The following is an 11,515-nucleotide window of genomic DNA, read 5'->3' as shown; positions in this document are numbered from 1 at the left end:
GGTACCCAAGTAGACAGACTTTGCTGTAAGTAGCTCTTGAGACCTCCTTCCCTCTAACTGGACTCTGCAAGACCAAGTCCATGGAGAAAGATTTGTAATCCTGGGCCTTGGGACTCTGCTTCTACCACAGGCCCACCATTGCTAACAACTGTGGTGAAGCCCAGCATTTCTGTGGATGCTTCCAGGGTAGGGCTTGCCTGCTGGGAAAACTTCTTGCCAAAGTCCAAAGACCCAGTGTGGGAGAAACTGGTCTGTAGTTCTAACCATTCCAACCCAGGGCCTAGTGCCCTCTGGCTGCTCCAAGCTCCAAGATGACCTTTCTTTTCCCCAACAAAGTGATTTCTTGAGTGCAGCTGAGCTCAGCCAGGGCAAGCTAAAGCCACAGACCCCAGGGAACAGGAAGGGAGGCAGAAGCTCCTCTTCTCTCTCTATACGTGGACTGCTTCACTGTGGAACAGCCTGGTCCAGTGTCACTTCCACTGGATCTGGGAATGTGTTTTGGGTTCAAACCAGAGAAGTTCTCCAAAGAATAACAAAAAAGAAAAGCAATCTAATTAATTCATTATCACCAAGGAGTAAATCTAATTACTGATTGAGACAAATATCCCTTAAGGTCTGTTATGTGTCCACCCCTTTGCTAAGCTCTGGATTTGCAGGGTACCTGCTTTTTCGAAGTTCACAGCCTAAGGGAGAGCACAAAGACCACAGGGGAAACTACTGTGAGATGGAATACTCAGGGAGGTTTAAGTTAGAGGGATTAGATGGGAGAGGTGGGAGGATTACCAAATTGAAAAGAAGACATTGGTTCAAGGTCTGCTTATGAGAGCTTGGGCAAGTCATATGATCTCTGACATTGACATAAGGATTTTTTAATTTTTTTTAAGATTTTATTTATTTGACAGAGAGAGAGAAAGCCAGAGAGGGAACACAAGCAGGGGGAGTGGGGGAGGGAGAAGCAGGCTTCCCGTGGAGCAGGGAGCCCGATGCGGGGCTTGATCCCAGTACCCCGGGATCATGACCTGAGCCGAAGGCAGACGCTTAACGACTGAGCCACCCAGGCGCCCCTGACATAAGGATTAAATGAGATAATATATGTGGCTGAGGAACAGTGCCAGGAAAAGTGAGGTAAAAAAAACACACACACACACATACACAGTGTTGGAAAGTGACCAGCCTGGCTTCAGGGTAGGGTCCATGTGGGAGGAACTAGGGCAGGCCTTCTTTCCTTGGCATTCCCCCAGGCTTCTCACTCATGCTTTGGGCCGGCTTCTGTTATCTGGGCCCGGCAGAGTCAGTAACCCTGAGATGTGGAAGAGGGAAGCAAGGAGCCCTGGCACCAGCACCCACCCCTCCCCCTGCCATCCGTTATGTTTAATGGCCAAGCCTGGGACTATACACCCCCTTCCCTGTAGGCAGCTTTAGGCCAACAGCACCTATCAAGTCTCTAGTGTCAGAGGCTGCAACCAGAGATCAGAAAATGGCCTTTTACCTTGAAGGTGGAGTAAGAAGGGAGGCTGAGAATCAAAGCAGAATCTCCCCCATTTATCTATAGCAGAAAAGCCCCTGATGCAGTCCTTCTGGGTGGCGGCAGATGGCTCAGGTCGAGGACAAGTCATCCCGGCTTCAAGTAGAATGTGTTCTCCTGCCCAGCCTCTTTCCTTCCCTGTGAGCTCCATCAGAGCTAAGTTTTCTAGACCTTGTGTCTGGGTGGTCCTTCCCACACCCACTCCATCTTCCTCAGACACATTTAACTATTTAGAAAACAGCATACAAAGGCCTGGCTTATGTACCTCCTTAGGGGTAGGGAGGGCTGTGGATAAAGAAAGTGTGCTTTCTGTGGTTCTCTGGAAATAGAAACAGCTTATAAACTAGGCTGTGCAGGCCCCTAGATTGCTCTTGGGGCTCCAGCTAAAGACAATTCCCCACGAACCCCCTCCCCGCCACCTCCATGGATGGGAGCAGGATAGGAAGAGTAATGTGGTGAAGGACTGGGAAGAAGTTCAGCTTCCAGCCTTGGGAAAAAGCTTGGAGGGCAGTCTTGGCAGTCAGTCCCCTTACTGGCTCAGGAGCTGTTGCCAGCAGGTGAGGGTAAGGTGTTACCGGGGGAGGGGTTCCTGGAGTAGTAGATATCAAATTTTGTCTGACCTGGCGAGCTTCCAGAACTCCAGGTGTTGTTGCCCAACACCTCCCCAGAGTCCTCCCTGATTGTTACTGAAAGCCCCCTTCCTTCTCTCCTCCACTTCCCTCACGGAGCATCCCTGGGAGAGGCGGGGCAGGCGACCCCTTCACCTGCCTGGCTCTTCTGGCTTCCGCCCCGTGGAGAGGTGGCTGGCCAGTGGAAATTCAGTTGCTCACCATCTTTTAGATATATTCAAACTCTCTGTAGCTGCTGCCAAAAGGAAACAAAAATGGTCCCTGCCTCTGGCAAACAAATAGAGCAAAGAGAAGAGAAATGAAAGCATCTTGGGCACCCAGTCAATCCCGGTGTTGTTGGAGACGATAGCAGCAGTGTCCTGGGCTGGGGTTGTTCCCGGCTGGGACTTAAACTCAAGCGAGGCCTTCCCCGGGGAAACCCTTACCTTGTCCTGTTTTCTCCAGCTCCCTCCTTTTCTTGGAGCAGGGCTGCTCATGGGCTTGTGCAAGGGAAGGTAGAGGAGAGGTCTTTCCTCTACCTTATAGTCAGGGATTCCACAAGGGCTCTGTGGGGAAGATCAGGAAGGGATATGGGAAGGCTCTGGGACAGTTTAATCAATCCCTTCTTGTCCCCCACCTACCTCCTTCCAAACCTATCCAGCTCCATCCCCTTTCTGTTGACAAGGAGCAGCCTTCTGGCCTCTTGGGCCACCCGGATCCCAAGGGTCAGAAAGCTCTGAGAGAGGGGACAGAACTTGAGAATAGGAAGAGCCTTTAGAAGCTGTCCAGTGCAACTTTCCCATTTTGCAGATGTGGAAACACAGGGACAGAGGAGAGGCGGTGACTGGGCCAAAGCCATGCAACATTCCAGAGGGAAGGTCTCCTTCCAGCCGGTGTCATCTGGGCTCCACAGATTTCATTTCATTTCCAAAGGGGACCCCCCCCCCCGGGGGCACTGCGCAGCTCTTTACTCCCGCTCCCCCTCCCCCGCAGTTCTATCTCTTTCAACCACTTCTGCTGGGCCATTTCGGCTCCTGTCTGATGAGCACAAGTGTTCAGGAACCTTGTCCCCACCAGCGGTAGGAATGTGGAGCTCGAGAGCTCCCAAGAAGGCTGGTGGAGGTGTAGATCCCCCCGGGTAGGAATGCTCGTCCAGTCTCTCACAAGTTCAATGAGAACAGCACTAAGATTCAGGCAAGATTACACCAATGAACTTTAGAGACTTGGGATTTTTGAAGCAACGTGGAAACCAGTATTTCAAATCATTCTTTATAATTACTGCCACCCACAGTGAGCACATCAAGGGAAACCTTTACTTTGATAATTCTAGGAGGTAAAATCTCACCCCAGGAACCACTTTTATCTTCCACCAAACACCTGCAGGTTGTAAAGTAGTGCAGGGGGAGGCAAGAGCCCAGGGTGCGTGTGTTTGGGAGTGGGGGTGGTAAAGGGAAGGCGGACAGGATTCCAGAAGGGCTATGAGTATGGAAGTCTTACTTCTTAATTATCTGAAGCAGGAGAGGCAGTATAATTAGGATATAAAGGAGTGCAGCTGGAGAAGACTCAGAAAGACTCAAATCATGATAAAGGTTCCTGGCTCTTACTTACCAGGTTGAATAGACCATAGACTCCTCACTAAGGGGAGGTGAGAAGGAGTCTGTCTGGCTTCATAGATCACGGCTTTCTTTTATTTTTATTTGTTTATTTTAAAAAAGATTTTATTTACCTATTTGACGAGAGAGCGCGCATGTGCACAAGCAGGGGGAGCAGCAGAGGGAGAGGGAGAAGCAGGCTTCCCGCCGAGCAGGGCGCCTGATGCGGGGCTCGATCCCAGGGCCCTGGGATCATGACCTGAGCGGAAGGCAGCCACCTAACTGACTGAGCCACCCAGGACCCCACGGCTTTCTTTTACTGCTCTTGCCTCCGCTAAGACCAGTGGAGTTAGGCTTGATGCCTAGGCCAGGGCTGCCTCCTGCCTGTTTTAAGTCTCCAAAAGTCAACAGTTGACGTGGAAAAACTGTAGGGAGTGAATGGCAGGTGAGGCTGGGGGTGGGGAGGTGGCAGGGGCTGGGAATCTGTGTGGCAGGTAAGGGAACAGAATAGAGTATTAAGTCCTGGACTCAGGATTGGGGGCCAGGCTGCCCAAATCGGCAGCTGGAGAAGGAGCGTCACGTACGGAGATGGCACTGCCAGCTGCTGGGCCTATGGGTCTAGAAAGCCTGATTAGGGTCAGGAACCGAAGTACTTCCAGGTCCTTTCAGGTGGAAGATGCTTTTATGGGCTAGGCTGGGCCAACCAGTCTGAAAGCAGTCCTCCTAAGAGCTTTACCCTGCTGCCCCCTGCCTGATAACCACAGTACACAAGAGCCAGGCCACTGTGTCTTATCCTGTTCTACACACTGGCTCTACATGGTTTTTACCACGTGACTCAAACCCGGAGCTTGGGACTACTCCACAAGTCTCTGGCATACCTTTGGGAATGCCCCCCACTTTTTAAAGTTTATTTAAATAAATTTTACACCCAACGTGGGGCTTGAACTCACAACCCCGAGATCAAGAGCCTCATGCTCTACTGACTGAGCCAGCCAGGCGCCCCATGGGAGCCCTTCTTTATTGGGAAATAAATACAGAGTCAAACAGGTGGGCCAGCCAACATCTGTAGTTCTGAGGGCCAAGAGAAAGGAGTCTGACTTGCTCAGAACTCAGATCTCCATGAGCTGGTCACTCCCCACGATCACCTCGTTCACTCGTTTGGCTACAAAAGAGAAGAAAAAAGTTGTTTGAGAACTGGCAGTAAAGGTGTCATTTCAAACCAAATTATTTCTAATTTCTATGTTCATAAACATTTATTCGTCTCCTATGTGGCTCTGCTCTTGAGAAGATCTTGGGAATACAATTTGCTAAAGGGATTATAGGAGAGGCAGCATTTTCTCACACAGGAGGAAGGGACTCACTCTTTTAAACCTAGCTTCCGGGAGACTTCACATAGGAGGGGAACTGGATGGGTCTTACAGGATGAATAGAGTTTTTTCAGGCAGTGTATCAAAGGGAAGGCATTCCAGGCTGTTGGAACAACGTGAGCAAAGGTATAAAAATACAAGGAAGGCAAACATGAAATACTTTGGTGTGGCCAAATGGTAGGGGGTGGGGGGAAAAGGGTGAGAAGCAGTGGCACTAAACAGTTAAATGGAGATATCCAAAGGAGAAGGGGCGATGTTTCACATATAACATGGAAATAATACCACCTACTGCAGAGTTGTGAGAATTCAATGACTTAAAGAATCCTCAAGTGCTGGATAAGCAGTGGCCATTATTTTGTAAAGTCCAAAATATGGCCCTCCCTGACCCAATCCTTGCTTACCTCTCCAGCTTCATGTTCCACCATTCTGCAATTATACCTACAAGCCATACTATTTTGTAGCTCTAGACCTCTGCACAGGCTGTTCCCTCTGTCTAGAATGCCTTTCTTGCCCCTCATCCCATCACACTCTTGCCCTAAATGCCCTAATCAAGCGCCTCCACTATTAGTGGTGCCTTCCCTTCCAAACTGTCCATTTCCTGCTTTGTGAAAACACTACCGGATACATACCTCTGTCTCCAGGTCATTATCTCATTCTCCTACACTTCCCTGTAAGAATCTCAAGGGGGGCCAGTGTATTTATGTTTCTACCCCAGTGTCTAGCACAGCTACCAGCACGGGAAAGATTTCAGAGGTCCCGGGTAGTGAGGAGGATAGGGTACGATTATTAAGTGGAGAGCGAAAGTTGAAAGGAGATGAGGGTTGGTAAGAGTAGAGAAGCTCAGAGAATTGTAAAACTGAGTGTAAGTAGTCCAAGATATTTAGAAGAGAAGGAGCGAAGAGGAAGACTATGAGCCCTCAATATATTTAGGGGAGCACCATGGAAGTTGACCAGTGATGGGGTGAAGGGTAAGAAGAGGGTTAGTTTTCTAGGAATAAGAGCAATAGAATGGAGGCAGTGAACTAATGGTCTGGAAGGGGTAGGGGACCTAGGGGCATGTTATCTACTTCTTGCCTGGAGGTAGGGGGCACATGCAGGACACAGGAGAGTTTTCCTGCCCTCTATTGGCTCAGACAGAAAAAGCTGACCAGCTGGCTGGAAATGGATTCTTTCTGGGCAAGCTTCCCATGGTTTCTAAGGATCCAACATGTTTCTTGTCATACTTGGGAGCTTGAATGTGACCCTGATAGGGATTGGGGGCCAGGCTGCCCAATTTGGCTTTCCTGATGCTCTACTTCAGTCTTAGAAGGCTTTGGTGCAGCAAAATGAAGATCCTTGATGATGGGACCAAGACTGACAGAGACATGTTTGGGTTTGTTCATATTGCCCATAGGCTGGAGCCTCTAAGGGGGTTTCTGACTGCAGCTTTGGAGACCTTAAGAATTCAGACATGTCTTCCGTTCTACCCACCTTTTCAGCTTTGCTTCTTGCTAGATCTCCCTTGTACCCTATATTCTAGATTTTGCAAATGGTTTGCAGTTTCCAACACATTGGATTTTTTTTGCCTTCAAGTGCTTGCTTACATGGTTCCCCTTTGCTTGAGTGGTTTTTCCCTTTGTGTATTTGATAAATAGCCCAAAAGTTCAAGATTTAGCATTAATGCCTTCCTTGGGCCAGAACTGACCGATTTCTCTTTTATGTCCTTAATTAACCCTGACAGTCTCCTACCATCATACCTGAGAAACTTTTCAATAATTATTTACTTGTCTGTTTCTGTACTGGGGGCAGTTGGACAGCAAGAGGCAAATCTTATTCATCTTTATACCTCTAGCCTAGAATATAGGAGGCAATAATAGTTTGTTGAATGTGCGTTTTGGGGGTTATGTGAGAGTACAGATGTAGGAAACGAAGCATATACAGAAGAGAAGGCCCCCAACCTCTTTGTCGAGAGTATAATTGACACATTTGGTGCATTACGGCAAGGGTGCTTAGGGATCCCAGAGCATCCTCAGGCCTATTCTTCTAACTTTCCCCACAGGAAGAGAAAACTCGGTCTCGGCTTTTCACCAAGTTTGCTGTTACGGCACCATTTTGGACAGAGGCAAACTCAAGAGAAGGAAAAGATAGGAAAGGGAGGAAGAAAAGGTGACAACGCGGAAAAGACCTTCTGAGTCAAAAGGACTTGAGTTCTACTTTGCCTTTGAGCAGATTATTTCATGTCTTTGGGCTTTAGTTTCCTCATCAAGTAGGGATTCTATAAGATGATGGAGAGAAAGAGCCCAGCATGGTGCTTTGATAAGTATTAAACAGAAGTTACAGAATGGGGCTAGGGCTGGCCTCCTTTTTACGCTTCATAGCCATCTGTTTTCTTCAGTGAAAGGAATGGGAAGGAGGCCCAGATGCTGCTCAGGCTGCTAAATTCCCTAGCGCTGGGGATGGTCCTGGAGTGTGACTGTCAATCAGGATCCACCCTTGAGATAAGACTGACCAGAAAAGAACAAAGGAAATACTTCTTTGGCTAGCTTCTCAGGGGACCTCCAAAAGCTCCTTTTTACCCTTTATCCCTCTACAGCCGTAAGTCAGCCTCATCATCGCCTATCTAGACTCTGACATTTATTCTTCCTTCACCCAGTCTCTCCCTAGTTTCCACAGATACTAGGCTGTTCTGAAGACAGTCTTAGTTATTATTATTATTTTTTAAAGATTTTATTTATTTATTTGACAGAGAGAGAGACACAGCGAGAGAGGGAACACAAGCACGGGGAGTGGGAGAGGGAGAAGCAGGCTTCCCGCCAAGCAGCGAGCCCGATGCGGGGCTCGATCCCAACACCCTGGGATCATGACCTGAGCCGAAGGCAGATGCCTAACGACTGAGCCACACAGGCACTCTGACAGTCTTAGTTCTAATTAACACTCTATTTGGCCCTCAGTGCTCCAGACCAGAAGGGCAAATGAGGTGTCTGGCTGGGGCAGACAATGCTTTCTTTTGCTCTGCCAGGCTCCAAATAAACACCTGAGCCCTCTTTGGCCTGCCCTACCCACTTTACCCTCTACCCTCTGGTCTGCTCTTGGCCTGGGGGTGGGAGAAGACTTGCTTATTGGGATTCAGGGAAGAGAGACTAGATCTGGCATTTTGGGGACGGATGTATTTTCATGGGGATTCTGTAAGGTGGAGGAAACCTGGAGGGAGCAACAAACCGTACTCGTTCTGCTTGGCCAGGGCTGGGAGCAGGTTCCAGTAAACACTTGAAAAGTTCTGGGCTGGAATCAGATCCTAAGGATCCTTCCCTGAGAGTACAAAGGGAGGCTGGTAAGCTGAGGAGAAACCACTGGGACAGAAGGGAATGACAAGCTGCATATGAAAAGCTGCACTGATGGGAAGCTGGGAAGGATTCCTGCTAGCCAGGACTTGACCTATATGCCCGTCAGGTCTACTTTCATGGCCACAGGACTGGTCACTGTGGTCACAGGGAAGAGATCCAAGTTACCTCACTGACAATAAGAAGAGACTCACATGAAGTTTCCAATTAGAGTCTCTAGGTTTTGACTTTGTTGGCTGTGGCTTTTCCACTGGCTTGAGCAGGAGGTCAAACTTGACTGCCAGGATTTTTGCCAGAGATAATCTCATTAACTGAGCATGCTGGGGCGCGGTGAGAAAACCCAGAGTTCTGTTAGAAAATGGCTTGTTCTGCTGGTGGTGCTAGAAGAGGGCAGAGAGGGCTACACTGGGTTGTAAGAATCACATTTTGGGGGTGTAAAACTCATATGGACGTACTAACTCTGTGGTATGCAAATGATTGAAATCTGGAGAGGGGACAGCGTTGCTTCTGAGGATGAATGTTTTTTTCTGAAATCCCTCCAGGTGAGGAAGATTGACTGGGGACTCTGCCATCTACTGAGGTGTCTGCTGCTGAGGATCTGAGTTGTTGATGTTTGTCTGGGTCATTCGCAGTAAAAGGTCTCGAGTGCTGCACTAATGGCTAGGAATTTGCCTTCTCCATATGGCTCAGCTGCAAGGACAAGTGACAGTGGGAACAGGTGACTGGCCAGGAGTACCTGTGGCAGGAAGGCACTGACTCCTGTGTTGGATGCACTGGTCCATCCAGCATAGAGGACAGAGCAGGAAGTGCTGGGATTCTCCAGTTTAGAGTCCAGATGACTTCCCTGGCCACCTCTCTTTCAGGAGGACCATTAAAGGGCCTCCTTCTAAAATGGGGACACACAGTGTTAGAGCCAGAAGTCCATGAGATGCTAAAGCCTATGACATCCTAGGAGTTTGGCTAGCCCAGCCTTGTGCTCCCTGATGGGAGATGCCATGACTCAAATCCTCAATATCTGGCATTCAGTTGTCATGCATGCATTCTGCATACAGACTGGAAAAGGTCCTTGGCAAAATAAAAGGAAGGAGCACCATTACTTTGTTGGAAATGGGAAGAAGCAGAAACTGTGAGGTTCCAGGTTCCAGCACACAAGAAAGGAGGGATCCTCTAGGGTGGTGGCAAATGGAGTTCATGCATTCAAATATGCCTATGGAATCTAAACTCTTTTTTTTTTTTTTTTTAAGATTTTATTTATTTATTTGACAGAGAGAGAGATACAGCAAGAGAGGGAACACAAGCACGGGGAATGGGAGAGGGAGAAGCAGACTTCCCGCGGAGCAGGGACCCCGATGCAGGGCTCCATCCCAGAACCCTGGGATCATGACCTGAGCCAAAGGCAGACACTCTTAACAATGACTGAGCCACCCAGGCGCCCCATGGAGTCTAAACTCTTAAAAACCACAAAAGGCAGCAGCTCCTGGCTCCAGGAGGGATTGAAAGAAGAAAGCACTGGAGGATGCTTCTACTTTTTGCTGAGCAGGACAGAATTTACAGAGACAAAGAGGCAGGAAGGAGGTGGAAGAAACATTGTTTGGGGCCACAAACCCAAAGAGAAGAGAACAAAGAAGGACAGAGAAATGCAATGAGGTGACAGGGAAGGGACAGGATAAGAAAGCAGCTCCACAGACCAGCTGAGCAGCTGCTTTTGGAACTCTGGGGACCCTTTCCAAGGCCTTCCATGGAGTCAGAGAAAAGGTTGGGTCTTGTGAATCCTATTAAAAAAAAATTTTTTTTTTTTTATTAAGAGTTTTATTTTTATTTTTTAAGTAAGCTCTAGGCCCAGCATGGGGCTTGAACTCACGACCCCAAGATCAAGAGTTACATGCTTTACAGACTGAGCCAGCCAGGTGTCCCAGTCGAATCCTATTTTATTTTTATTTATTTATTTATTTATTTTGAATCCTTTTTTTAAAAATCTCATTTATTTATTTGACAGAGAGAGAGAGAGAGCGCACAAGTGGGGGGAGCTGTAGGCAGAGGGAGAGGGAGAAGCAGGCTCCCTGCCAAGCAGGGAGCCCGATGTGGGACTCGATCCCAGGACCCTGGAATCATGACCTGAGCTGAAGGCAACCGCTTAACCAACTGAGCCACCCAGGCACCCCTGAATCCTATTTTAAAGAAATTACCAATAGGCCCCAGTTGCTTAAGAAAGAAGTTTCTCTGTAGCCCAAGGGTAGGCCTGAGTGAGCTGGTATGTTGAGTAGGAGAAAGAACGAAGACCTGGGGTTCCTGAAGACCAGAAAGAGGTGGGATATGGAGGCCAAATATATTTTTCCAATTGGTCTGGGAAAGATGGACTAAAGGGAGAAAAGGTCTATGACTGATCAAATTCTGCTGGGCAAGCCAGGAGTGGCTTCTTTCTCTGGTCTTTTTGGAGGCTGTCTTGCAATAATTCAGGCTGAAGACCCAGTTTTGTCATTTACTAGCTATGTACCTTGGGTAAATTTCAACTTTTCAAAGTCTCAGTTTCCACTTCACCAAATGGGTCAATAATGAATCCCTACCTCAGAGAGTTTTCATGAGAGTCCAGTAAGATAGTGTATGTGAGAACATTTTAAAGATATAAACAACAGGGGCGCCTGGGTGGTGCAGTCGGTTAAGCGTCTGGCTCTTGGTTTCGGCTCAGGTTGTGATCTCAGGATGGTTAGATCGAGCCCCGCACAGGGCTCCGCACTCAGCACGGAGTCTGCTTGTCCCTCTCCCACTGTCCCTCGCACTCCTGTGTGTGTGCACGCTCTCTCTCTCTAAAAAAAGCTACAAACAACAACTGTAAGCCAATGGCATTCCAGGAGGGGAGCGCCATCCATGCGGCGAGTGTTGGGTGTACCAGCCCTCGCCCTCGCCCACGATTACAGAAGAAAACACCAAAGGCTGCGGTGCTGCCCTTGACCAACACTCCTGCTTGAAAGTTCTCTGGTGGGGCACTGGGTGCAAGGTGTCTGCCACTAATTCAACTAAAAATGCCAGCCTTCCTTGTCACACGGGCATGGACGTATGACCAGGCTTCACCTACAGACGCAGCCACCCCAAACTCGGGGCTGGG

At 48.6% G+C, this 11,515-nt stretch overlaps 1 protein-coding gene and 1 long non-coding RNA gene across 8 annotated transcripts in view; one reads left to right on the top strand and one right to left on the bottom strand.

Moving 5' to 3' along the window:
* The window catches only part of LOC144381934 (uncharacterized), a 648,393-nt gene that overhangs the window by 19,140 nt on the left and 617,738 nt on the right, over nucleotides 1-11,515 (top strand). The gene's annotated exons all lie outside the window — the stretch shown is intronic.
* EIF2B3 (eukaryotic translation initiation factor 2B subunit gamma) overlaps nucleotides 4,706-11,515 on the bottom strand; it is a 128,756-nt gene continuing 121,946 nt past the window's right edge. For all 6 annotated transcript variants that reach the window (XM_078073216.1, XM_078073221.1, XM_078073218.1 and 3 more), the window contains one exon: nucleotides 4,706-4,887. In XM_078073216.1, coding sequence (XP_077929342.1) covers nucleotides 4,835-4,887 — 53 coding nt within the window. In that variant the 3' untranslated portion in view covers nucleotides 4,706-4,834. The remainder of the gene's footprint in view (nucleotides 4,888-11,515) is intronic.

Source organism: Halichoerus grypus, chromosome 5, assembly GCF_964656455.1.
Source record: "Halichoerus grypus chromosome 5, mHalGry1.hap1.1, whole genome shotgun sequence".
Lineage (NCBI taxonomy): Eukaryota > Metazoa > Chordata > Mammalia > Carnivora > Phocidae > Halichoerus > Halichoerus grypus.
Note: the sequence above shows the minus strand (reverse complement) of the source record. Positions and strands in the feature narration are given on the sequence as shown.